At 42.0% G+C, this 26,584-nt stretch overlaps 1 protein-coding gene across 1 annotated transcript in view; it reads left to right on the forward strand.

Moving 5' to 3' along the window:
• Dync1i1 (dynein cytoplasmic 1 intermediate chain 1) overlaps window positions 1-26,584 on the forward strand; it is a 312,054-nt gene that overhangs the window by 170,971 nt on the left and 114,499 nt on the right. Inside the window, exons 6-7 of the mRNA XM_059257353.1 lie at window positions 15,865-15,954; window positions 23,993-24,155. Of these exons, the coding sequence (XP_059113336.1) occupies window positions 15,865-15,954; window positions 23,993-24,155 (253 nt within the window). The remainder of the gene's footprint in view (window positions 1-15,864; window positions 15,955-23,992; window positions 24,156-26,584) is intronic.

The raw sequence follows: 26,584 nt of genomic DNA on the forward strand, positions 1-26,584 counted from the left end.
GCACCCTTGGTGCTTTTAGCTACTATATTCCAGTAGTGACCAACCCCAATGTCACCATAGAAATCATCACTGGATACAATCTGATACATCTGGAATTCACTTAGAGGCCAAAATCTCTCTGTGTTGAAAAGCGGTGCCATATAGGCATTCCTTGAGGATTCCGAATGTATTACCACTTCGTCCGGGAATCTCTGGGGAAATGATTAGGAAACATACACCTCATGTCATACCAAGAGGTTAGTATGAGCATTCTCTTGTGTGACTTGAACACAGATACCTTTAGGCATTTTCTAATCCAATCAAGTAGGTTCTGTCCCAAATGTGCCATGTGACTCAAAGTGCCTTCCTATTAATTTAATGTGAAGAAAACAGTTACTGACTCTCTACTGTGCTTCATGTATTACACATACGCACGTGTGCGAACACACACACACACACACACCTTGAGTTTAGAGCATTGTGTCAATGAATTGATAATCATCAATTATGATGGAGAAATGGTTGCCCTGCTCTCCCTAGAGGAAGGACAGCGACATCAAACTGAAGTGGTAAGGAAAGTGACCCAGGGGAGGTGAAGTCAAGTCTCAGAACTATGTTTTGAAGGATGAATATGTCAGCAGAATACAAAGGTGAACTCGGACACTCTGGGCAGGTAAATTGTGTAAAGACAAAAGGACGAAGCAGCCATGAGGAGATCAAGGAAGATGGTGGGTATTTGAGTGAAAGGACCACATGGGGCCATGGTATCAAATGAGGTGAGAATTGGAGCCATGGTATACAGGCTTTGGTGCTGAGCTGAATTCATGATGGAGAAACACGGGCAGAATTCCAGCAAAGGCAGAGTTCCTCACGGCAGCTCCTCTGCATGTTATTGGAAGGGCTTAGACAAGGAAGTATGATTCGAAGGCTGTGACAGTGCTCATGGTGAGAACCGATAGAGACCCAAGTCAAGCCACGGCAGGTAAGCAAGAAGAGGGTAAAGGATCTTTTCTTCAGAGATCAGGGACTCTCCCTAACACTTTGACTGGCTGCCAGGAACCTATTCCTCATAACGGGTTGCCTTGCCCGGCCCATACAAGGGGAGGAGCTTAGTCCTACCTCAATTTGGTTGATATGTCATGATTTGTTGACACGCACGGGAGGCCCGCCCTTTTCTGAACAGAAACAGAGGAGGAGTGGATTGGGGGGCGAGGATGGGGGGTGGGGGGAGGGAAAGAGAGGAGAAGAGGGAGGGGAAACTGAAGTAGGGATGTAAAATAAATGAATAAATTTAATTAATAATAATATAAAAAAGAAAAAGTGAGAGTGAAAAAAGAAAAAAGAAATCTAACCTACTAGCCCATGGAGTTCTGGACACAGAGGGGATATTTCTGATAGATCTCAGACTTCAAGCTTCAATAGCTCATTTTTTTTTATTCTTTGTGAATTTCATATCATGCACCCCAATCCCCCTCATCTCCTTGTCCCTCCCTATCTGCCCTCTGCCCTTGCAACCTGCCCCCCGCAAGAGGAAACCAAAAAATAAAATAATTTAAAGTTAAAAACTAAAAATGCAAATTAAAGACAAAAAACAAAAAAACATCTTGCAGTGGAAGCTGTGGTGTGTCACGGTGTGTGACACAGTCTTCCCTTTCGCCCAAACAGCTTTGCTTGCAAATGTTCCTTACAATGAGTCACTGGTCTGGTTTGAGGCCTCTGGCTTCTGTTACACTATCAACACTGGAGCCACACCATGACTCCTCTCAGATATGATGTCGTTGTCCTGTGTCCTGGAGACCCTGCATCTTTGGTTCTTCAGGGCCAGTGCCTTCATGCTCTCCAGCAGGTCTTAGATGGGGTAGATGTTGGGGTGGGCCAACTCAAAGCCCTGGATCTGGGCCCGGGTGGTAGCTGAGCTGGTCAATCTGCCCGCTCTCCTATGCCCACACCACCAGGGCCAGCTCTCTCACTTGGCTCTGGTGAGGGGTGGGACCAGCTCATCCACTCTCACACCTTTGGGACCAGCTCTCCCACACTGCACAGGCAAGGGGCCAGGCTAGTTCTCCCAAGCTCACTCCCTCTGGGCCAGCTCATCTGTGCCCATGCACCAGGGCCAGCTCTACTGTTCTGCCCAGGTCAATTGCAAGGCCTGCTTCGATGTCTCATTTCTACAGATAAAAGAATCCAGGCAGAAGATCAGTTTGGGACACAGAAATGTAAGTTATCAAGCTGGAGGGGCTAAAAATCTTCAGTTCTAAAATTAAAGGAGACCTGGATCTGTATCCAAGTTCTGTTATCTACCTGTTGCGTGAACTTCCTTGAACTTGTTTCATTTTTCTGCTCCCTGACCTTCTCCCCCACAAAAGGGTAGCTATAGCAGTACACACTTGGTAGATTATTATAAGAGTTTCCCAAGATCATTATTGGTAAAATTAATGCTAGCACTTGAAGTGCTCAATACATGTTAGCCACAGCATGAAGACAGCTCCTCTGGACTTTCTCAGTGCCACGACCTTAAGCCAGGCAATCTGCCCTCAAGCATTAATGCCCATCACCATCTTAATACAGTGCCTCCCTGGGGCAACCACACAGGGATTAAATTGTTGAACTACATCTTGCATTAAGAGGACTCATGCAATATATAACTAAAAAACTACTCAAAAGTTTGATCACAAAAGACCTTATGTGGTAGAATAAGGAGTGGGAGGAATGAGAAAATACCATTTTAGGCAGTGTGATTACATGTCCCATCTTTCATTTTAGAATGCATAGTTCAACAGAAAATGATGCCGTAACCTGCAAGAAGGGAGTGTGTCCCTCTCGCCTGCCCTCTCCTTGTTCCCCTCCTACATCACAGAACTCAGTCTGTCAATCAATTTGCTGGCTCCCAAGGAGAGAAATAAGACGGTGACAAAAACTTCAGCCATTTTAAGAATATCTGTGTGGACAGCTATGCCCTGTTAGGTCAGTTAGCTCAGCCACGAACTGTACTTTATTTTCCTACTCTCCAAATCTTCAGCAATCCAACCACAACTGTCTCTGGAGAACTTTCCAGTCCTTTGTTTCTATTGTGATTGCCAACTAGCATGTCTTCTCTTTTCTCTTCTATAACTTCCTTAATACTGTGCAAGGTTTTGTGGCGAGGGAGTCTCTGGACAGCAAGAAGATACAATTACGGTCCCTCTCACCTCACCTTCCATACCCACTTTGCCCTTTGCGAGCAACAAAGCATTACTAGATCCATTAATGCTTTGTTTCATGGGACAACTCTGTTACATAGGTGGCACAGAAATTAGCATCCCTGGTGTTCAGATGAGAAAGCAGATACTAGAGAAGCTGGGAAAGTTATCTTTTCCATATCATACACCACGGGTAATGAATAAGACCTGCTTCCCCGTGCTATCTGTGGGGAGGTGAGGCCAATTGGCTCTATGAAAACTGTCCTCCTAGGTTGTGCTAATGCTGATTACCAGAGATCCTTAAAGCCTCTGGACATCAGCTGAGGCAACGCTGCTTTATGCTGCTACTCAGCAGAGCTGAAGAGATCAAATAGCAAAGATAGATCATTTTATGTATCCTGATGTTTATCCTGGTATTAAGGCCATCATTTCTTTCCTCTGCAAATCTTCCTGCCATTCACTCTCCACATCTTCCCCGTACTGTGTATCTGTATGTCTAGACTGACCAGAAAGTGAAAACAAGGGGGCACTTTGAAACCTGCGAATCTGACCACAACTGAGAATTGTACTTAGTCCAAGGAACTGGAAATCAGGTTTTTTGGATCAGACAAATACTTCCTTAAGACTCTCAGACTGCTAGTTTCTTCTTTTATAATGAGTAGAAAATTATTCCACTGACAGACAAGGACTTCATGTGTGAGCCAATGGGAAAGCATGAGGTAACCAGAGGAAATGACTTAGCCCCAAACAGAGCTGCTAATGCCAAGATAAAAGCAAACAGACCTGTTAATGATCTTCACTCACAATCAAACTGGGACAGTGTGAAGCATCCTCAGATGGAAAATGTGTCAGTTCTAACTGGTCTGAGGACTGGGCAATAACATGAGGAAATGCTTGAATAAAAGTCAGCAAAAGACATTAAAATGTCCTCTCTATGGTATGGAGAATTTAAAATCAAAAGACAGAGATGATTCCTATTTCAAAGAGCTCGACCTGTTGAGTTTTGGTTCTCATAACGTGGCCAGCCAGCTGATATTTGTTGCCACCTCCCGTGGACCAAGGTCTCTTGTAGATACTGTGAATGCAATAAAAACACGGTCCCTGCTGCTGCGGAATTCTTGTTCCGTTGGTGGGAAAGACAAGAAATAGACATGTAGGCAAGTACATAAGCCAGACAGTGAACAATGTTAGGAAATTGAGAAGAAAATCGGGATTCAGGGTCTGAGGTGTGGCTGGTAAAGATCTGTCTGGGAAGAGAACATGAGGGATGGATGTAATGGTTTGGTGGGTAAAACCTGTGCTGCAGGAGCAGGATGGCTGGAGTTTCTCTGGGACCCATGATGGAAAGAGAGGTCTAACTCCCAACACTGCCCTCTAACCTCCATATATGTGCTGCAGCATGCATGCACCCACACTCACGCATTCACACATGCATCCATGCATGTGTACATTTTAAAAAAAGAAAACCAGGGTGAAGAGAAAACAAGTACATATTCCAGGGTAGAATGGAGTGGGCTACGCTCCTGTGTCATTTAGGCTGAAAGGGGAAAGTTCTCCTGGATAGTACACACCATATGTCTATGACTCATTTCTCTTGTCTCTGTGACAAAAATACCTGAACAAAAAAACTCAAAAAAGCAAGGGTTTAGTTTGGCTCACAGTCTGAGTGTGTTCCATCACGACACAGAAGTGGCACCAACAGCCCGAGGCAGCTGGACACACTTCATCCACAGTGAGCAAACAGGGGAGACAAGGGCTCATGCTGTTCCCTGTCTCCTTCACTCGTCCCCTACCCTAAACCCTTGCAAGCTCTACCCACACTTAAGGTGAGTCTTTTCACATCGCTTAATCTAATCTAGATGCTCCCTTCTAGGCACATCCAGAGGTTTGCCTCCTAGGTGACTCCAGATGCTGTCAGGTTGACAGTCGATGTTAGCCATCACTAATGGGTTCCAGACTGCATCATTGCACATCTCTGGGTCTTGCTTGCTTTATTTCTTCCTTCTTTCTCAAGTTCCATCTAGGGAAGTCAGGGCAACATGGTTTTGCTATCAGCACAACATCAGTCCAAGAAAGGGACGGAGTCTGTTTCCTTAGGGGTTAGAGTGACTGCGAGTACTAGGTTAGCTAAAATAGGTGCTCACTCCAATAGAAAAGAATAGTCCTCTTCTTTGACATAGGGGTAATACGTCTTGAATTTCCCAAGGCAGTTGATTAATCTGGGGGAGCAGAAGAATTTGCCTCCATGGTGGATGAAGTAACCACAGGTTTCGGTTTGTCCAGACAGTCTTCAAGCATACCTGTTACCACAGCTTAATTATTAACTGTATATCCAGCCCCTCTGAAGTATTCAAATTTATGGGTCCCTCCACTATAGTGTAAAAGGCCCAAATTCCAAGACCCAACTTCATTGGCCACTACTACAGATTCACAGTCTTCCCTGCAATCTTAAGAGCAGGACTGACTTGGCTGAAAGTAAGAGGCATGTGTCCACCGAAGAATGGAGGGACTGTTATCCCGAGAAGTGGGGTAGTGGCTTCTGGGTGGCCAAAGCCACAAATGTCAGTTACAGTTCTCCTTTCCTCTTTATACTGTTTGGTACAATTTACTAGTAAATTGAAGGAGACTGGGTGTTGGGAAAACATGGCTTTGAATCTTGGCTCTGTTGCTTCCTCTAGCTTATTGACCCCAGCTGGATCATCTTGCCTTTCTAAGCCCCCGTTTCCTCGTGTACACAGAAAGCTAACCATATCTGCCCTGGTGAGTTATGAAGATTAAATAGGCTAAGGGATATAAAACACATCCCACAAAACTTGGTGGATTTCATCCTGTGAGTTGATAGGCACTAGGTTTTCATGGTATAGAAGAACAATAGTTGGGACAGGTCTGAGCACATGGAAGGGGGTCAGAAAAAATCGTGACCAGTGACTAAGACAGGAGGCAAAGCCAATGATGGCTCTCACAGTGGGAGTAGGGGATCTTTCCACGAGTTTAGAGGAGAGTTGCCATCAGTAGTGAGATCAACATCCAAGAAAAGGGATTGCAACACTTTGAACGTGAGGGAAAAGAGAAAGTGTTGTTTTTAGAACAATTTGGGGAAATGAGAACTCATTGGAATCTAATATAGACCAAAGCACTTAATAAACACTGCTGTTTGGGCATACAGATATGAGCAAGAGATACTACCCCCAAAAAAAATAGAATCTAAGGGAGAAGAAAACTCCTAAATACAGGAACAAGCTCTATTTCCAATTGCTATATGGTAGGCATGTTGTTGGCTTTTCACTGCCATCAGAGAAAATCAGTCAAAGGGGAAGGGTGATTTACTTGGCTCACGGTCTTGGAAGTTCAGGTCTGCGATGTCTTCCTCCTGTTTCTTTGGTCTTTTGGCAGTTCCAGAAGACCATGGTGAAACATTTGAACATATCAGACTTTGGTGGTATGGAAAAAACCATGGTAAGAGACGTCCAACTGAAATGCTGTAAGGGGGTTAGAGGTGGAAGAAGTCCCTACTGACAAGGTGGCATGTGAAATGGAAGACTTAGGAAACTGGAGGTCATGCAAATCAGGTCTAAAAGGCAGCTTGTTTACACGTGTGGAGATGATGAAGTGTTGGAAGATCTGAATACTCTATGTACACTGCTTCCTTGTGCTTTGGTGCCATCTGTCAAGGAAGGTTCCCACAGGCTAGGCACATCACTTCTTGAGTTGTTTTTTTTTTTTTTTTTTTCCCAAATGTCAGCTCTCAGTAATACTTCCTTTCCTTCCTTTGTAAAATGGTAGCACTCGCTGCTCACCACTCTACTCATGTTCCTCCTCAGCTTTACTTGTTGGTCTGTGACTCTTTAACCATGTATGTACCTTACCTGTTGCTGGTCTTGTTTACTGCTACCTCCCCAATAAAATGCCAGCTCCGTAAGGGTAGGGCTTTTTGCCTGTTCTGTCACTGATATATCTCTAGCACCTAGAATAGTATCCAGCACATAAAAGGATAGGAGAGCGTGCCTGGCTGAGCGGAAGCCGTGAGCTAAAGGACAAACACAGTATGTCTCTGCACACCTGACAAGTGACTGGAGCATGTGTCACTCTATGTGTAAAATGTGCACATGAGAGAGGATTTGTACAGAGGAAACACACTTGTACACTTCAAGAACAACTCAGTTTTACTCTGCTTGAAATGGAAACAACCAGACTTTTCCCTGTGAACTTGATACAGGCTTCTGTTTAAGAGTTCTGTAATGTGATGTTTGTGGCAGGAGTTGGTATGGAGAAAGGGTGGAGACAAGAACACCCTCTAAATGACCATGACAGTGAATACAGAAGAGGCTGTGCTGGCCTTACATAACACGAGGGAGGTAGACACCGAAAGAATTAAGATGGACGTACAATAGAAGAGCATCCAAAGAAAGAGAATTTACAATAGAGAGTTTTTCTGTAAAATGAACAAATAATAAATGCTGGAGAACACATGATAACGGGGTGGCCTGCGGGTGTCATTGGTGTGATAACTGATCTGGCTTTGGGAACCGGAGTGATGGTTGGGATTCTTAGGGATGAATCCCTTCTCCTTAGAAACAGCATCTTTACTGGAAAAACAGTGTTCACAAATACCTCTACTTCTTTACTCTGGTTTCCCGAGTCAACACAGCATAAAAAACAATGAGTGCCTGGAGATCTTGATGGCTGTCTTCCTTTGGGGCATAGCTGCAGCCATTGTTGCAAGTTAAATATCGTGTTACCTCCGCTCCTTTTACTCCAGCTTTCTTTTTTAGAAACAAGTCTCCCACTAAAGGGGAGTACAGGTCTGCACGTCTTCAAACCATAGTAGATGAAGCAAATTGTAGAACTGTCCAAAACAGAAGCAAGGAGCAAAGGTCTTTAAGTCTAGAGATAGAAAGTATATGTCCTTCTTCCTTTCTAATAAGCTGGAAATAACATTTTCAATTGCTTTTGATGTGTGTGTGTGTGTGTGTGTGTGTGTGTGTGTGTGTGTGTGTGTGTGTGACTGGACTACCAAGCAAAGCTATACTCCACAATTTAAGCATGTCCTCTTTACATAAAGTACACTGGCAATGATGTTTTTTGGAGTTGGGCTGGTTGTGCCCACCTGGCTAAAGAGAAGACTGACTAAATGTAGAGGAGAAAAAACGAGGAGAGGACAGGAAAGGGAGAAGGAGGGGAGGGGAGGAGAAGAGGGAAGGGGGAGAGATTTCTTCAGATGATCTCACCATCTCAGGTCCTGAAAAAGCTGATACTTGACTTAGAGGTTAATTAACTAGGTTACCATGTCCTAATCCAACCATGTGGACTAGTCCATGCGATTGTCTTCCTCTATGACTGAAGGATCCATGATGTTCTGAGAAAGCATTGGAAGTAGACATGAAAGACTAAAGACAGGAAAGAGAGGCGGGGTGGCACACACCTTTAGTATCAGCACTGAGAAGGCAGAGGCAGGTGGAGCTCTGTGAGTTTAACATAGCAAGATCTAGGCCAGGGTCAGACAGTTGGATTCTGTCCTGAAAGAAAGAAAGAAAGAAAGAAAGAAAGAAAGAAAGAAAGAAAGAAAGAAAGAAAGAAAGAAAGAGAGGTAGATAGGATAGGCTAAGGAGTGGGGTGTACCAACAGCACACTTAGCCTATTCCACACAAAACTGGACCAAGAATTGTTCTGATTTGAGAGACAATAGAGAATTCTATTGGAGTCATATAACAATGGTCCTTATATGCTAAGCTAATAGGGAACTGTTGAAGAAGTTTAAAGTGGGAAACACCAATCAGTCAGGCCCTCCTCTCTGCAAACATCGTGTGTAAAAAGCTATTCATAGACTGACTGTTTCTGAGCAATGCATTGTTCTCCACATGCACTGACTGATCCCATCTCTTCTGCTCACTATGCATTAACTGCACATAGTAGGCATCCACACAATTACACATTTCAGAAACTCCTACTCCAGCACTCTTTTCTGGCCTCCCCTCCGTTTGAATATTTTCTTTCATTGCCTCTCATTTGCAATGTCTTGGGTGACATTCCACCAGGAAGTAAAGTTTCCAAGGACTGTCATGTTAGACCCATAGAAGAGCACTGATGTGGCCCAGAGTGTTAACAGGGGTGCTCTGTATGATGAGAAATGTATGTTTTCTTTCCTCTGGCCAAATTTTTCTAGACCAGAAAGTGAAGGTTTTTCAAATATTAGCATGTAGTATATTTAACAAAGTGCTTACTGAAAATCCCACAAAATATGTCTTTCCTGCATACTTTTAAAGCACACGGGCGCTCACCTTGGTTTGTGTAAGCATGCAGCGGTACATGTTATACTTTATTTTGGCTCGTGTGACATGTATTAGAAGGGTGGCCCTCTTCAGACTTTGGTGAAGTTGGCAAGCTATAGAGAGAGTTGGTCCATGGATAGGATGGCTCTGGTGAGCTGTGTGTGAGAGCCTTCGCTATCTACCTGTTGTACAAACACATGGGGAAATGTGAGGCTCAGCTTAGCCCTGTCTTGGCCACCGAGCCAGCCGTGGCCAAGGTCTCACCCTCACAGGTTCAGTCTGGCTACAGCCAGTCTTCCGGTTGTCCCCTAACTTGAGTCTTGCCTACTGCCTTCCAGCTTTCCTCTGGCCTCTGTAATCTTAAAATCAGAAGGTATCTCCTATTTTTAAAATATCCTGTTGTTCTGCCGGGCTGACTAGGAAAAAACTCCCTCATGGGAGTCAGGCTGCCCCAGAAAGACATCAGAGCTAGCTGGGAAGGAGAGCAAGATGGTTCCGAGAGTCTCATTTTGCAGCCAATACCCTGTATTTCTTTTGAAATTTTGAATAATTTTTATGAGCAGAATGTGATCTATGTAATATTAGAGAGATACTAATATTAATATCTAAGAAAAGTTCATACTTCTGTCACTCAAGGCCCCACATGGTGTAGTATATGACTAACATCCAGAACAATTTCCTTTTTTCCATATTATTAGTATCTCCTTTATTCATAGCATTGGTCTCAGGCATTGGTGTTGATGATGCTAACATTCAGTAGAAATTTAAATAGCTCTTTCTGGTTGTACAGACAGATACATAAACCTCATTTAAAATGCTTCCTCAGGGTTAGGGATTTAGCTCAGTGATAGAGCGCTTGCCTAGCAAGCGCAAGGCCCTGGGTTTGGTCCTCAGCTCTGAAAAAAAATAAATAAATAAAACAAAATGCTTCCTCTGAGACCTATCTTAGAGATGTAAACAAGGTAGTGGTAGAAACAAAGAGGAAACATGTAAATATCTAGACTTAGAGTTGCACCCTAAAGGACAGTGAAAAGAAAAGCAGAGTTGAGTTGGATTTGCAAGTGGAACTGGCGGTACTCTTCCATAGTCCCTGACTCAAAACAAAAATGAGCTGGCTTTCTTGGATCCAGCTGTGACCCCATGTGATGGGATACCAGTTGTCAGAATTGGAGAACTCAGGGAGAGGAATACCTCTGAGCAGAAGTTAGGTGAGATGCCAGAATGCTTTGTAGACTCTGCACTCCAGCAGGGATTTATGACCCATGCTATCAATTTTGGGGTGATTAGAAGACACTGATATACACATTATCCAAAACAAATGTATGGTATGAGAAAATATAAGGTCAACGATGGAACCAAAAAAAATTCTTAAATTATTTTTTAATAAAAAAAACAAAAGCTTAAGAAAATAGAACTATTTTTCTACTGAAAAATTTTAAGTAACTTCTGAGAAGAGTCATCACCTAAAATTTTCAAATACAGAATCATATAAAAGTGGTGTGAGCATTTGTGCTGTAGCTGAGAACATGTCAAAAAAAAAAAAAACTGTCCTCAAGGTTCAGGGAACATCACAAGTGAGGGACTGTAAGAGCCAGAATTTGGTGAAGACTGTAGCCAAACAGTGTCTTCCAGATATGTCCCAGCCACTGCTGTTATAAACTCACCTGCACCTAGGATCACCAGCCTGATACCTGTACAAGACTGGCCCCATCACCACTTACTTCATCATGCACAGCGAAGGACTCATGAGGCCCACCCTCCATAGATAGTCTTTTTAAAAGATATCAAAATAGGAAGGGGAATTGTCAGAAAGAAGGATTTCAGCTGGAGAGAGGGGGCATAAGCATGGGTTATGAGGGCTAAAAATGGCTCACACTCAGTATATACATTTAGGAAACCTTCAACCATTATGCCTAGCTGTGAGCCCTATGAACTATAAAACCAACCTTCCAGGCAATGTATATGCCCACGTGTGCAATAGTGGCATTACTCATGGGGTAAACAATTGCTCTCTGATTGACTTCAAGGTCAGCTTCACAGGAGGAAGTCTATGACTGGTACTGTAAGCCCCATCAATAACAAACGGAAAGGTAATAGGCCCAATGATGGAACTTACTACTGTTATTTAATTAAATTGGCACAGCACTAAACCACCTTCTAAATATCTATGTTGATGCCTATAGACAAAATCCAATCTCAGCTTCAACAAAGAAACTGCTCTTTGTAGTGAATAAAGGTGAAGACAAAAGGACTCATAGCTGCCTCAAGATGCTAAGTGATGACCTGACCCAAAGAAAAACATTTATAGCATACCTCTAAGGCTCAGGAACTACTGCGGAAGAGGGGCTAGGAATACTTAAAGAGTTGGAAGATAAAGATAAGGACTACAAAATGCTGTTTTCTGGACATAACAAATGTAATCATGGACTCACGACAACTGCCATTATTTTCACTAGGCTTTTACAAGACTGGCCCCATCAACCATCGGTGATAGATGAGGGAAGGATTCATGGGTCCCTACCCTCTACCCCTAAATGACTGGCTATTGATAGGTTCTGCAAGATATGGAGTCATTGTTTTCAGTTGTGAATCCACTGCTGAGCCCAGCATCGCTCCAAACGCCTGGTCACACAAACGGTCCTGGTTCAACTCTAGCGGGTCACAAAACAAGAAAAATAAATAGGAATGCAGGAAAGAGATTTGCAGGAAAGAGAAGAGTTTAGAGGATGGGAAGGAGTTATGACAGGTGGGAGGGCAAATGATTCAGCATGTATCATATATGTGTGTGTGTGTGTGTGTGTGTGTGTGTGTGTGTGTGTGTGTGAAATTGAACAGATTTAATTAATAAAAAAAGAGAAAATAATGAAAAGACAAAACAAATAGAGTTCCTTCCTTACATCTCTATTTGCCACCAAAGGCTCCTTAGTAATTAGAGTTCTCTTGGTATCTTTGCCATTTCTTTTCCTTTTTGGAAGCAGTTCCTACTCATTTTATGAGCCATGAATTCTTTTATTAATCCTAACATTCACAACTTTTCACATTAGAATGGATGATGTAATGCAGTTTAAATAGCAAAATAGCAATCGCTGTTCTTAGGGGTGTATAAAGTGATCTTATAACCACTGACCTGTTCAATTCAAAGTCCTGTGGTAATTGCTTTGGGCCTCCCACTCTGGACAGCAGCAGGATGCCCTTTGGAGACCAGGATGGAGTGCCATGGCCTCCAGTGCTCTCTCCCTCCATTTTCCACCTGACCCAGACTAGCTGTCTCCCTGAGGTGGCAGATGGAAGAACCACGGCCCTCTCATGAAAAGCAGCAACTGAACTCAAGAGCTGTGGCCAGGCCCTCAGCCTGTCTTACCCCGAGGCTTTGCTGGTCCTGGGAGGGCTGAGAAAGCAACAACCTATCGACCCCGTAAAACAGAGGGCCGTCCTGTGTTCTGAGACTTCTGGTTGCAAGCAGCAGGCACCAAGTCCAGTGGGATTTTCTCGAAGGAAGTCTGGTGCTGACACCACCTCTGGTGGAATTTATTAGGAGGAAATCTGGTACTTATAGAATCAACAGGAGGCAGAAAGAACAGTCTATAAAAGGGCCATTGACCAAGAGAATCCAGACATGGGTCCTCAGGAACACTCTCGCCAACACATTGGGCATGAATGCTGTAACTCCATGATGCCCTGAGTGTATCCAAGTTGTCCCCTCCACTTTACCTCCCAGTGCCCAAAGACAAAGTGTGAGTTGGGAGCATCTAGTGTGCCAAGGTCCTGTTTTAACCCTGTCTCCTTCTGGCTTCAAAGAAGAAAGCACTGTTCCCTTTGTCACCAGTACAGAGTTGCCCCGGGCACTGTCCTCTACACAGGAGATTGTGGCATTATATGGCCAAACAGTGATCAGTCTTCCTCCACTAGGCTCATTTTCCAATATTCCAACTCTGTAAGGCTAGAAGGAAGGGCAAGTCAGGTAAAGGCTGTGGTGTGTTAAAATTGGCTGCCCTGGCCTTATCTGAGTCAAGCGTTAGTAGAGGAAACTAACTCTTCTGGAGCTCATCCCCAGGGGCAGTCCTGTGCTGGGCATGTCATGTGTGATTGCTGCAGAAATACTATCGCTCCTGAGTCCTTCAGAAAGTCCTCAGGAAGGAGGACAGTAGTTTCCAAAGAGTTTTCTGACCAAGGGAATGAAGGTGGCAGCTGGATGTGGCAGAACGTGGGTGCTAAATAAAATCATGTGTCTAAAAGATGCCCTTGTATGAAGTGAGCCCCTCAGACTGACAGGTAATTAGCTTCTGCCACTAGTTTTCATTTCTTGTGTGGACCTGGCTACAGGAAACCATACATGGGTGGTAAGGTTTTTGTTTTTCCTTTCCAGTCTCCAAGGAAATGTAACTGGGTATGAATGAGAGGCCCAAGTCATATATCAGTAGTCTGCAGTGGGTCTACATAAATCCTTTTCTTTAAAGTTATTGAACTGTTTTGAAAACGGTCTCAACAGAAGTTATTCCAAGTGCACCAGAAAGGAAACCAGAGTCTTCGAGAAAAATACACTCTCTTTGCTGAGCAAGGCAAACATATCAGTATTCAGAGAAACAAACCGGCCTCTTGTGTTTTATTTCCTCAGCAAATCCACTGAAATGCTTCCTTTATGTCTTTAAAGGGCTGATAGACAAGGAATTTTGTGGCTACTAAAAATTAATACCTACAAATGGTTTGTAACCACTTTAAAAAGGCAGGCACTTTAAAAAAATTTTCTCTGTTGTTTATAGTCCTTTATTATGGCATCTTGCATACTGTAAACACAGTACACATTTTTGTGCTTTTAAAAAATACAAATTGAAAGCATACTCTCAAGGGAAGGGTTTTTTACTATTTAAGGAATTACATAGAGTACAACTGGCCTGCATACTTCTTTGCATAAGCTAACACACTATTGCAGAACTTTTTATAGCCAACCACCTTATAGAATAATATTTTTCCGATAAACTCTTAGTGACTTTCTATTATGATAGGCTTTTTAACTCTTCTAAGAACCAGTATTTAAAATACAAACCTTTCTGTCTGTAAAGGTAAGAAGTTGGTACTATTTAAAGATGACTGGTGCGGTCATTGGTGAAATGAATACCCTTGGTTTTGAGAACTTGAGGATGCAAGTGTGCAGACAAGGTGGCTTCACCAGAACTGTGGGTTTTCATCTATGTTCAGTAGAGCTGGGAATAAATGTATCTGGATCTTGACCTCTTAGTCCACAGAATGAGAAAGAAGGGCGGCTATCATCTTACTTCCCCTAGATTTTTGCACAACTCAGTTCCTTAATTCCCCAGGGTCTCCTCCGTGTGGCCTTTTTCTGGTGACCACTTTTGGGAAGATGCAGCCTCCCTAAACGAGGACACTGACTCCTGATTTCTTTGATAATGTGCTTTCTCCATGCTTGGCAAAAGCCTGTGTTGCCATGTCCTTAGAATCTGTTGTCATGGGTTTGAAGGTACCACAGAGCCGGGGATCTTACACAAAGTCTGGAAATATTTAGTGAATGAATGTGTAGAAGGGAGGGGAAGAAGTGATTTCTTTTCAACTCCACTTGAACCAATGAAATAAACCACCTACTAAAAATGTAATACTATAGTCAAAATCCAAGAAAACAGCTTCCAGTATTTTTTTTTATCATTTTAGATCTGTGAGTTAGATTTTTTTGTAACACCTTCTTTCCTAAATCCTGTGTTCCAGTCAGTGATCCCAAGCACTCCTCTAAATGAGGCAGGTGGAGAGAGACCCACATTTGCATAGAGCAGAAAGGGCACTGTAACATCTGGCCATGGCAGTTGACTGGGTCCATTTGTTAGTGCTCATTAAATTCACATTAATGCATGAACTATTGTGAATGTGCAAATACCATTTGGGGTAGGTTGTTTTCTCCCAGACCAGTGGCATTGACTTTGGGGGTCTATCCCTGGTTGTTTACTTGCCAATGGCATTTGACCTTGGGTTAGACCTGTATTTAACCCTTTCCTGTAGGTCAAAAACAAATTGATTTGGCAAAAATGAAATTGGAAATGAGTCATCTGTGCAGCAGGTGTCCCTTGCTTGGAAAGCATTCCAGGTGGAAACATTTTCAGACCTGTTTCTGGGCCATCTCCAAGGAAGCGCCAGAGGTCAGGGAGGCAATTCCAAGACTTCCCATGTGGTCAGGATCTGGAGAGGGGAGACATAACAGGTGCCAACTCTGTGCAGTTTTCCCAGCAGGTTGGGAGCCTTTCAAAGAGGGCCATTTGGAAGATAATTTATTCATATATTCATGAACATTTGTCTGGCATTTTCTGTGAAGTGATTTACTTAGAAGTTGCCCTAAATGGCTGGAACTTTGCCCTTCAGCCTACCTCCCACTATCAGCCAAATACTTTGATTTAAAGATGAAAAATATTGTGTTTTCTCTTTCTTCTTTCTAGAGGATGAGGAAGATGAGGAGATGGTGGAACCCAAAATTGGTCACGATTCTGAACTGGATAATCAAGACAAAAAGCAAGAAGTGAAAGAAGGTATGATGAGGAGATGCCCTGGGCAATTATTTTTGTCTTATTATTTTCTTTTAGCAAACTAAGAGATAATAGAAGCAAATAAAACTTAAGCTCACATCCCCTTTGTATAAGATTTTGTATGATTACTCAATACATTACATTTAAAAACATACACTGGAATCTCCAGGGTAAGAATTAGTTGTTTTCAGACTGATTTAAGCAATAAAGTGGAACTAAGTTCAGTGCCAATCACAATTCCAGTGAAGTGGTTACTAAATGTTTAGACATAAGACAAACTATCCGTTGCCACATTAGATTGTGAGAGATTATCATGAGGAAAAGGGGTGGATGCAATTATTTTCTCAATTAATGCTGTAGTTTTACATATGCACTACATGGAAACATTAACAGCAATCTCTACTGTTCAAAGTGTTCTTCCACAACTCAGCCCATGTTAGGATAAATAACCTTTCACATAGTTAGTGGGGACAGCCACTAGCATGGGGATCGGTTCAGTGGTAGAGCAGTGGTAGGTAGTAAGTACAAGGCCCTGGGTTCTGATCCCAGTACTGGAAGAAAAAAGAAGACATTAAAAACTAGCATTGATTAAGGGCTTACAATCTACTTCCCTGTCCTCCAAGCAGTTGAAAATACATTGTTTACTATTCAAAATGTCCTTTGCAGGCATATACCATTTTTATCCTTGTTGTACTGGCAGGGAACTAAGAAGAGGAAGATGTAAAAATCTTCCACAGGATACATAATTTACTTATAAGTCTATGAGCGAAGAGGTAGGTTGAATCTTGTATGAGCCAAGACTTAGGTTGACTCTACAACCTGTATGGTATACCACAATACCATCTTCATGACATTTCCTTAGAATTTTTTTTCTTTTACTACATTAAGACTCTCAGTCCACTGAGACAAAGAGATTTTGAACTGTCATTATTACTGAAAAATGGTAAGTGGTCCCTGCAGAACTGAGTGCAGATCAAAAGGTTCTTCTGAACATCTAACCAGGCTTCTCAAGAATAGATCAACGTAAGTCTGAAGGCATCTCAGTTAATATTTAAATGTTAAAGATAGCCACAGCTCTGGCTCCGTGTATGGCAAATGCTGGATTGGAGAGTTTTGTAGGAATGTGTGTGTGTCTTGAGCCCATGTGCTGCTCCGGTGTTCTCATGAGACCATCCACTTAGCCTGACTCGCTATCACACATTGCATCCACACACATTTCCAGGTTTGGATGGTAAAATGTGGAGACACTTTCTAACTTTTAAAAAATTGTCTCCTGAGGCAGAAGAGAAGGCTCAGTAGTTAAGAGCATTTGTTGCTCTTCCAGAGGACCGGAATTCAATTCCCAGCACCTACATAGCAGCTCACAGCCATCTGTAACTCCAATCACAGGGGACCACTCAGCACCTTCTTCTGGCCTCTGTGGGCATCAGGCACACACATAGTACACAGATATGCATACAAGCCAAAGAGCCATACAAATAAACTAAAAATAAATGAATCTTTAAAAAAAAGAAATTAAAAAGTAAAACTTGCCTCCTGCTAAGGCCTATTTGAGTTCTGCATGTGCGTTCAATTTTGTCTTGATGATATTTATGCAAACTCAGTCATAGAAAGCAAGTGTAAAGTAGCAAGGCTAAAGAAAGGGGTCTGCAGCCAGGGTCCCCGGATCAAATCTTAGCTGTGCCACTCATTAGCTGCATGATCAATAATGACTAACTTGGTTGACTTTCTTTCTCTTGGCCCCGGTTTCCTCATCTGGCAAGCAAAGATAATATCTCCCTCCTAAGTTTATTTTTTAATATAAGACTCAAAGGGGCTAGTATGGAACAACTTGGCACAAAATAAGCGCTGTGTAAGAGTTTGCCAAATTATTATTAGTGGTCTTGCCTTACAGTATGAGGTCTGTAACTGTGCCCTCCCCATGACGTTACAGCCCTGTGTGCCGCAGTTCCCTGTGCTCAGTAGTGCTGTAGTCCATAGCTTTGAAATCAAAAGACGCTAGCAGTTTTTTTTTTTTTTTTTTTCTGTTTCCAAGAACGATCGGTGAGGTGATTACCATGCCCAGTTTCAGGCATCTAGGAGGTCAGGTTCCAGGAGTGACTGAGGACAGGAAAAAGATTCAGCCTCTGAACAGTTGCATCCATAGAAGGCATCGGGTTTACTTCTTTCTGAGAAACTCTAAGCAGATTCAATGGGAGTGATTCCACACTTAAACTTCTACTAAAAAGATGGTCTTTAAAAAGCCAGTGACGTGAATGCCGCTATCACGGGTACAGCCAGGGATAAAATAAGCCAGGATCTATTGAAATGCATTCTGTTTCCTTTTGCAAAACAGCTAAAAACATGCCCATTAATGTGCAACCATGGTGTTCTTGTAGGCCTTGGCAGGGATTCCCCACTGCCACCCCACCCCCAACCCCAATCCCCAAACCGTCTTCCTGGCAAAGCTAAGCACCTCCTTCGTAAGTTCCAAGCAAAAACACCCTTCAGTTTTAACTGTTCCCCATGCTTTATGGAATTGATTAAAGCCATACTAAAAGTCAAAAAGAAGTTTGAAAGAACATTTCCTGTTACCACAGCACTGTGTGCCTAGTTCTCCATTAATGGTGTTTCTGCAAATTAGCACATAATGGGTTAAAAGCATGTTTATGTTGGCATCAAACCATCTGGCATTTTTTTTCTTCTTTAAGCAGGACAGTATTTTACAAACTTTTAAAAGACTCTCTAGCAGATCTAATTGTGGCGCCATTCACAGGACTGCCGTAGTGGTTAGGCTGTGGCAGTGCTTCCGTCGGGAACCCTGCCTTGAGGGGACTTAGAACCCAGCCATAAACACAACGTGCTTTGGGCTAAAACTTGACAGACACAGTTTCAAACCAGGGGACACATTTTGGGGAACTCCTTTTTTCTTTCTTCCTTCCTGTCTGTCTGTCTGCCTTTCCTTCCTTCCACCTTCCTTCCTTCCTTCCTTCCTTCCTTCCTTCCTTCCTTCCTCCCTCCCTCCCTCTCTCTCTCTCTCTCTCTCTCTCTCTCTCTCTCTCTCTCTCTCTCTCTTTCTTTCTTTCTTTCCTCCTCCTCCTTCTTCTTGAATTAAAACATAGAGATATAAAAACATACAATATGCACTAGGTTTATTTTTTTTATTTTTTTTTTACGTATGCCTCCATCTGACACCAAAATGCATTGAGTATAAAGAAACAGTTTTGATTTGCTATTTTGCCATGTGCATTTCATTGCACAAAGAGTATACAAAATTGCAGGTGACTTTTTAACTTTTCATCAAAACTTTGGAACTCTCCACGTCACTGTCAGGTAAGGAGATTCAGAATAGGAGTGTTGGAGTCCTCACTCCTGTAAATTCAGACGAGGCTTCTGGCTATAAGCCTCATGTTAACTCAGAGACAAACGTCTGTCTGCCTTAGTTTCATTTGGTTCCCTGCTGCTGTTTATGAACTGACTGTACTATAAAATTTCCTTTAGGGCCATGGCCCCAATTTCATCTGATGTTTTCACTGGCTGCAGGGGTTACTTATTTTTATCTTTTAGATAGTCTTGCAAAAAAAAACTTTTAAACACCATGTTTTTATATTCCAATGTAGTGATGGATCATGAAAACAAGGCAGGCCATTTATGAAGTGGGTACTTTACAAATAAAGTCTCAACTTAAAAATGAGATTAAGGGTCTGGGAAGATAGCTTAATCAATAAATTACATGCAATGCAAACTCAACCTGAGTTTGGGTTCCTGGCGTCCATGTGAAAAGCCAAGTGCAGCAGCCTGCCAATAATCCCAGCACTGGGGAGGCAGAGATCAGCCGAGCTAGATGGCCAGTCTAGACAACTGATGAAGTTGTGATTCCCTGTCCCAAAAATGGAAAGGTGATCAAGACAGACACCTGACATTGACTTCAGGTCATCTACATATATAAGCAAGCACAAAATGAAATTAAAGTATTCAGTATAAAGTGTGAGCGTCATTAGGTACCTTTTGTCTTTGTAGAGACAAATGTTCTAAGAACCCTAGAAAACAAGAGCTAGAGAACATGGTAAATGGGACCAATTAAGGAGAAGCTAAGTACATATTAGTGAGAAAAGTCAAGAAAACCCAGCCAAGAGGACAGAACCATCTTAAAGGGTACATAAAAAATGTACTTCCTATGTAAGATTAAGAGAAATTAGGCCGGGTGGTGGTGGCACACGCCTTTAATCCCAGCACTCGGGAGGCAGAGCCAGGCGGATCTCTGTGAGTTTGAGGCCAGCCTGGGCTACAGAGTGATTCCAGGAAAGGCGCAAAGCTACACAGAGAAACCCTGTCTCGGAAAACCAAAAAAAAAAAAAAAAAAAAAAGAGAGAGAGAGAGAGAAATTAACATTTATATAATTAAATAATGAAAAGGAGATTCTCTAGTGCAATGAAATTTATACTAGATTTTAATCTTGCAGGTCACAAATTAATATAATTTCTACATTTTTATTTCAAATGTTTAAAATTTCATGAGTCTGATGCATCTCTTTCACACATGTTATTCAGGCTAAATTAACTAGGTAAATTTACAAATTATCTTGTTCTTTGGATACTACATAAGTCATGTCTACATAGTCTACTTTTCATAGAGAGTCTTCTTATAAAGGTGGATAAAGTATTGTTAGCCATCAACTCCTGGAAGGATTTCTCCACATTTCGTATTATGAAAACAAACAATATATTGTCTAATCCATAACCCCATTTTGCTCTGATGTGGCTTTTGATTCTAAATTAACTTCTGTCTTTTTACACCTACCTTGAACATCCTTTTGAATATATATGTATTATATATTTATGCGTTTTATAGAGAGAGATATATAATTTGTTAGGTTTAAGGGACAGACAAAGCTGCAGAAAGAGATATTCCAAGGAGAATTTGGGGGCTCATCTGGGAGGAAGACACTGCTGCTCTTAGTATTGTAGTTCTGTACTTGAAACATTGTGGATTCCATTAACTAACACTTTGTTTTTCTGTCCAAGAGGCTTTATTTCTCAGTGTATCTTTTGATTGTGCATCCTGGGTACTCCATTATGTTCTCATTGTATTGTAACAACACTTACACCAATTTAAATATTTTTAAGCAATAGGAGATTGGCTTTAGTCAAAAATAACTATGGTTTTTCTTTAATTTGTAAGTTGAATATTGTTTATGACTTTTTAAAAGTGCTCATCTGTACATGCATGTTATTATTTTGTGCAAACAAATCATGTCATTTGATCCCTTTAGACATCAAAGCTTAATATAAAGTGTATCCTTTGTTTTGGTTCAGTAGCAATTTGATTTCAGGCCAAATATTGTATTGTTAAAGATAATGTCTGGAGAGGCGGCTGTTTCACCTACCTGGACTCGGCCTCTGCTAGGACACTTTGATCAGCCATTTATGTTTCTCCCAGAGAAGATGTTGCATGTCTTGAAAGCTGAGATCAAAGTGACAATAAGCTGTAGGGAAGAAAAAAATTACAGAAAATTACACAGATACTATTTTTCATTCAAGGTAATAGACTTGCAAGAGGAGATACAGGGTAAAAATGGATATGGTTCAAAAAGATAAACAGAGAGTAGATTTTCTCATATTGGGAGGAAGAGCAGGGAGGGTAACAGGAGGAAGTTCCTGCCACTTTGCTTAATCTTAGGCATGTCTTAAGTCACCTATGAACAGTGGTCAAGGCTGAATCTTTTTAAAAGACTTTCTGCTTGGCCCATACTAGCCTTGTTTGGTGAGGGTCATTTATTTGTTAACATTATTAACCAAACAAATGGGACCTAGCGTTTTATAGATTTGGTCTTTGTTTCTCCTGGTTACATTGAGTAGCTTTACTTTGCTCATAAAAGAGATAATTCAAGTGGCACAAGGAGGTTTAGAAAATAAAGTAATAAATTACTTCTTGATCATTTATTGTTAAATGCTTATCTATTTGGGGGTGCATATGTGTATTTGATTTTTAAACTGGCCTGCTACCCAGAGTTTAAGCGCAGATAAATAAGAGTCAGAGCAAATAAGTGGCTGGGAAAATGTTAGTTTCTTAGCATTTTCCTCATTATTAATGGCTTCTACCAAATCCCAAACTGAAATCTGAATCTAGACATCACCAGCTGCATCATTTTGCAGACTGGCATCTGGGCAAGACTACACAGTAGAACCTGGTGGGAATTTTGGAAAGTCCCAACACTCCTGGCAATTTTAGGGCTCTGGCACCTGAGACATCAAAGAACTCCTAATTCTGTGTGGGACTGCCAGAAATGATGAGCGGACTGTAGTTGATGAATCATATTTTGCCATATTGTTAACTGGACAGCATTTCTGAAGTGCTAATCAACTACATCAGTATCATTCTCAGTTTTTTTGTTATTTTTTTATAGAGTCTTGAGTCTCTTCAAACTCTCAGTGTTATGGTCTGAGTGAGGCAAGAAAGGGGGAACCCAAAGTGGAGAGAGAAATACTTTGTCATGGCTTTACAGAAGGGCTTCATAACAGTCCAGATTTCTTAGGACAAGGACCTTGGAAAATGATTAATTAAGTCAAATAAAACTTCTATAAAATGATATGTAGCAGCTGACAGAACCTAAAAGATTCCTCTTAGCACGTGGCCAGGAAGAACCTGGGCCTGGTTGTGCGGACGGTCTTAGAAGTCTTGGGAAGCTCTGAGGAAAGTAAGGTCACCAGGGACCCTGTAATTTTAATTGTTGACTCTCCTGTGAGCTAAGTATCAGGTCTGCTCTAAAAGAGGTATGGCTCAGCTGTTCCCTGGCTGTCAGAGGGTAGAAGTAGGGTTTCTAGGAGCCATAAAGATTCAACTGAAAATTTCTGCCCTGCGGGGCTCCTCCAGTCTGGAAGCGTTCCTCATCTCTGGCTTACAGTCTTATATAAAAAGGGTTGCCGAAGGAATTGCTTACATGGCCCGCAGCTGACACTAGGGTGAGCTGAGTTGCAGACTCCATGGAACCCCGCAGTTATTTCATCTCCCCATCTCCTTTTGTATCTTCAAATTTAACCAGATAAGACTAAAATGAAAGTTAAATAACCCCTCTAAATCATAAAAGCAACCGTGGAATGTTTCAGGGATGCTAGACATTGAAAGTCAAATGGAATTACCTAGTGAGGAACAGAATACCATCGGCATGGTGTCACAGATAAATCCTAATTAGTACAATTTTATCAAAACTTTTTTCTGCCCTATTTGAGTTTTTTCTTTCCAGTTCAGTTTGAAAGAAAATAACATTTAGAATTGAGGGCTTAAAACATGCCAATCTATTTTCATTTGTAATCATTTTTAATTCCTCAAAAGGGCAAGTAGATGAGATATGAAATCTTTTAGGGAGGATAACTACAAAAGCCTTTTGACGTGTTTCTGTTAGTTTAGTGGCTGCCCATGAAGCTACTGATATTTTAATTATCATCTGCTGCCCCCACGGCCCCTCAGTCAGTGCCCAGTCGGCTCAGCCGACCAATCAGGCCTCGGCCTGGTGGGGCTTCCTGTCCCAGGGCCAGGCCCTACCACAGCAGTAATATGTAGGTTAAAATTAAATCTCTATCATTCTATATATCAACAAGACTCAGAAGTCAAAGGCTGGGATGAAAGCCTACTAGCTCAAAGAGGCTGAGGAGCAACTAGCTGACCTAGCTTTTTTGGCCAGAAACACCATGCCAGACACATCTCTTTCTCCTCCCAGAACTAAAAGGAAGCTCAGCTCTAGTCCCCGCCCTTTCTTTCCTGTTCTCTTCTCTATGCAAATTTCTGGCTTCTCTATGGTCAATTCTATCAGCTAGCAACTGCTCTGCCCCCACTCCAGGTATAACTTTATTGGGCTGTCTTAGGAGTGTCAGAGTGTCATCAAGATAACCCACAACACCTTTGACGTGAGTTTGAGAACCATTTATAATCCTAATTAACAATGGTTTGCTCTCCTGTGCATTATCTCTCACTGGATAAGCAAGCTCTTTCACGGGCGGGATTTCTCTAGAACAGTTTTAAATTGTCCCTTTTCCTTCCCTAACAATCTCTTTTGCATAAAAAGCCCCTCCAAGGGAGCTGACGGAGGAAGAAAAACAGCAGATCCTGCACTCGGAGGAATTCCTCATCTTCTTTGACCGAACAATCCGAGTGATTGAGAGAGCACTAGCTGAGGATTCTGACATCTTTTTTGACTACAGCGGTCGAGAGCTGGAGGAGAAAGACGGGTTCGTTGCTTATATGTGTTTGGAAAAGCATAGTGTGATGAGTTGTTGCTTCTATTGTGTTGGTGTTCTTTTTAGGATGTGAGGTCTCTCTATGCTGCCCAAGCTGGTCCTGTCCTGGGCTCAAGTGGACTTCCATTCTCAGGTTCTCCAGTGCTATTAGCCCAGATGCCCACTGCCTGCCCAGCTTTACTCACTGATTGTAAATACACTTATGTGTTGACTTTTCAAAACCCAAGTCTAGCAAACGAGAGGAAGATGAGATTTCTGGATTGATCTTAACAAACAGCTTTGACTGTGGGCATTGGTTATAACTTCTGGTTTAGTGTTTCTCTGTAATTATCATGTGGCCCTGTGAAATTCTTTTGAACTTGATATCTGGAGCCCAGGCCAGGTGATAGAGACAAGCAGAATCATACACATTGTCCTATGAGAAAACGTTCTCCAGTCTCCTGCAGCTGACAGAGATTTGAGTAGATCTGCTAGACTGCATCTTGTTGACTAAACAAACAGGAAAGTGGAGAAAATAAGCATGAGCTATATAGAGTCACAGCAGAGGTGAGAAACAACAGTTTGGAACATTCATCTTCTTTTGGGTCCTGTAAGATTATGTATGTGTTGCATATACAAATGTACGTTTTAGGAAACACATGGTAAAGAGATATTTACAAATAAAACAAAAAGTAGCCAAAGAAATGGGGGCTCCGTATGACTTTCTCTGTGACTGTGGTTGGTGTATATGTTAGAAAGGGCAGTGACTGCCAGCCACCACCATGGGGTATCAGGAAGCACATTAAAGACATGTAAGAAATAGACATAGTTGGATTGTAAACTACAGATTTCTTTCGTCTGAGAACAACACATGAAGATAGGGTCACTTGCCTTTCGCATCAGATCTGATTTTTTTAATTATTATTTCTAAAATTCAAATGCATTCCTTTTCAAATTTTTCATTTATTTTACATACTGACCACAGTTTCCCCTCCCTCCTCTCCTCCCACCCCCTTCCCCCTTCTCCTCCCTCCATCCACTCCTCTGTCTCCATCAAATGCATTCTTAAAGGACAATGTGACATCCACATTGAGGATGCTGAAAAGAGCATACCAGAGGTGTGAAAATAATTTGAAAACATTCTCAACAGCTGGCATCATTAAACTGCACAGAAGAGATAAACAGGATCTTGAATTTGCAAGCTCTACCAATGTTTGTTTTCTTTTAAAAAGCCATTTCTAGTGACTCAGCTAGTTTTAATGGTCTCCCCTCCCTGTCTTAGTACATAGCCCAGTACCATACTGGTTTTTTGACGGGACTAAATTGCATGCACCTCTTACCTGAGCTTGTAGTGCCATAGGATTAGTTGGGGTGTAAGAGTCAAGGGGAGGAAAGGGAAATCATACTATGTCAACTGAGCAGAGCTCAGAGAGATGTTTTATGAAGCCAGGCTACTCGTTCTGAACAAGAGCTACAGAGGTGAGTGGTACTGATGTGACATAGTGAAATAAGTGAACTGAGGAAGGGTGACTGTAGACATTTTTCTAAACTGAAACTGAAGGACTTGAGGAAGATTCTTTTGCAGATCCTCTAGCTACTGGCACAGAACAGGCATTCCTCACTTGAAGCACACAGACCCTTGAAGCAATTATGTGAGTACAGGGTTCTTCCAAGTCAGTACCAAGGCCAGTTGAACATCAGCCAAATGAACACTGGCCAAATTCCAATCAGTCCTCTGAGACGAAATGTTCTTCTTGTCCGTGACTGACATGGATGTCTGGAACACTCTTGAGATACGCCAGCTCTCCACCATACCTGTCACTTGGCAGAAATTATCACCTACTGTTACTCAAGGAGACTACTATGGCCAATCACAATTCACAGATAGAAACATGTATATCACTTTGAGTCTAATAACATAGAAGGTAATATTGATATCAAATACTTCCCTGTATTTTTATGCTCCTTTAATAGGAGGGAGGTTTAATTTTTTTTAAATTTAATCTTAATGTGTATAGGAGTGTGATTACTCAAGTGGAGGTGAGAGGAAAACTTTTGGGAGTCAGTTTTTCCTTCTACCATAGGATAGGGGAACTGAACTTAGGACATCAGGCTTGTACACAAATATTTTTATCTGCTGAGCCCACTTGCTGGCCAAGGGGACTTTTAATAACTCTTCTTCGGGTTAGAGCCAGTTAAAGGGAAGGAAAATGCTTCAAGACTCACTAAGATAAGAACCTGAAACAAAGTGGACACTTTACACCAGGCTCAGAACAAACTCGGAAAGCTTTTCAGAGCCAGTAGACAGAGCTTTTCATAAAGAAGATGGTCTTTAATTCATTTGCACATGTTCATGTGCCATTGTCTAGACTGGCTTCCTGCCCTGCAGGAGTGTTACATGCTTTTGCTATTCCACTGCTTCACTGGGAGCCTGGAGGAGA

Source organism: Peromyscus eremicus, chromosome 3, assembly GCF_949786415.1.
Source record: "Peromyscus eremicus chromosome 3, PerEre_H2_v1, whole genome shotgun sequence".
Taxonomy (NCBI): Eukaryota; Metazoa; Chordata; class Mammalia; order Rodentia; family Cricetidae; genus Peromyscus; species Peromyscus eremicus.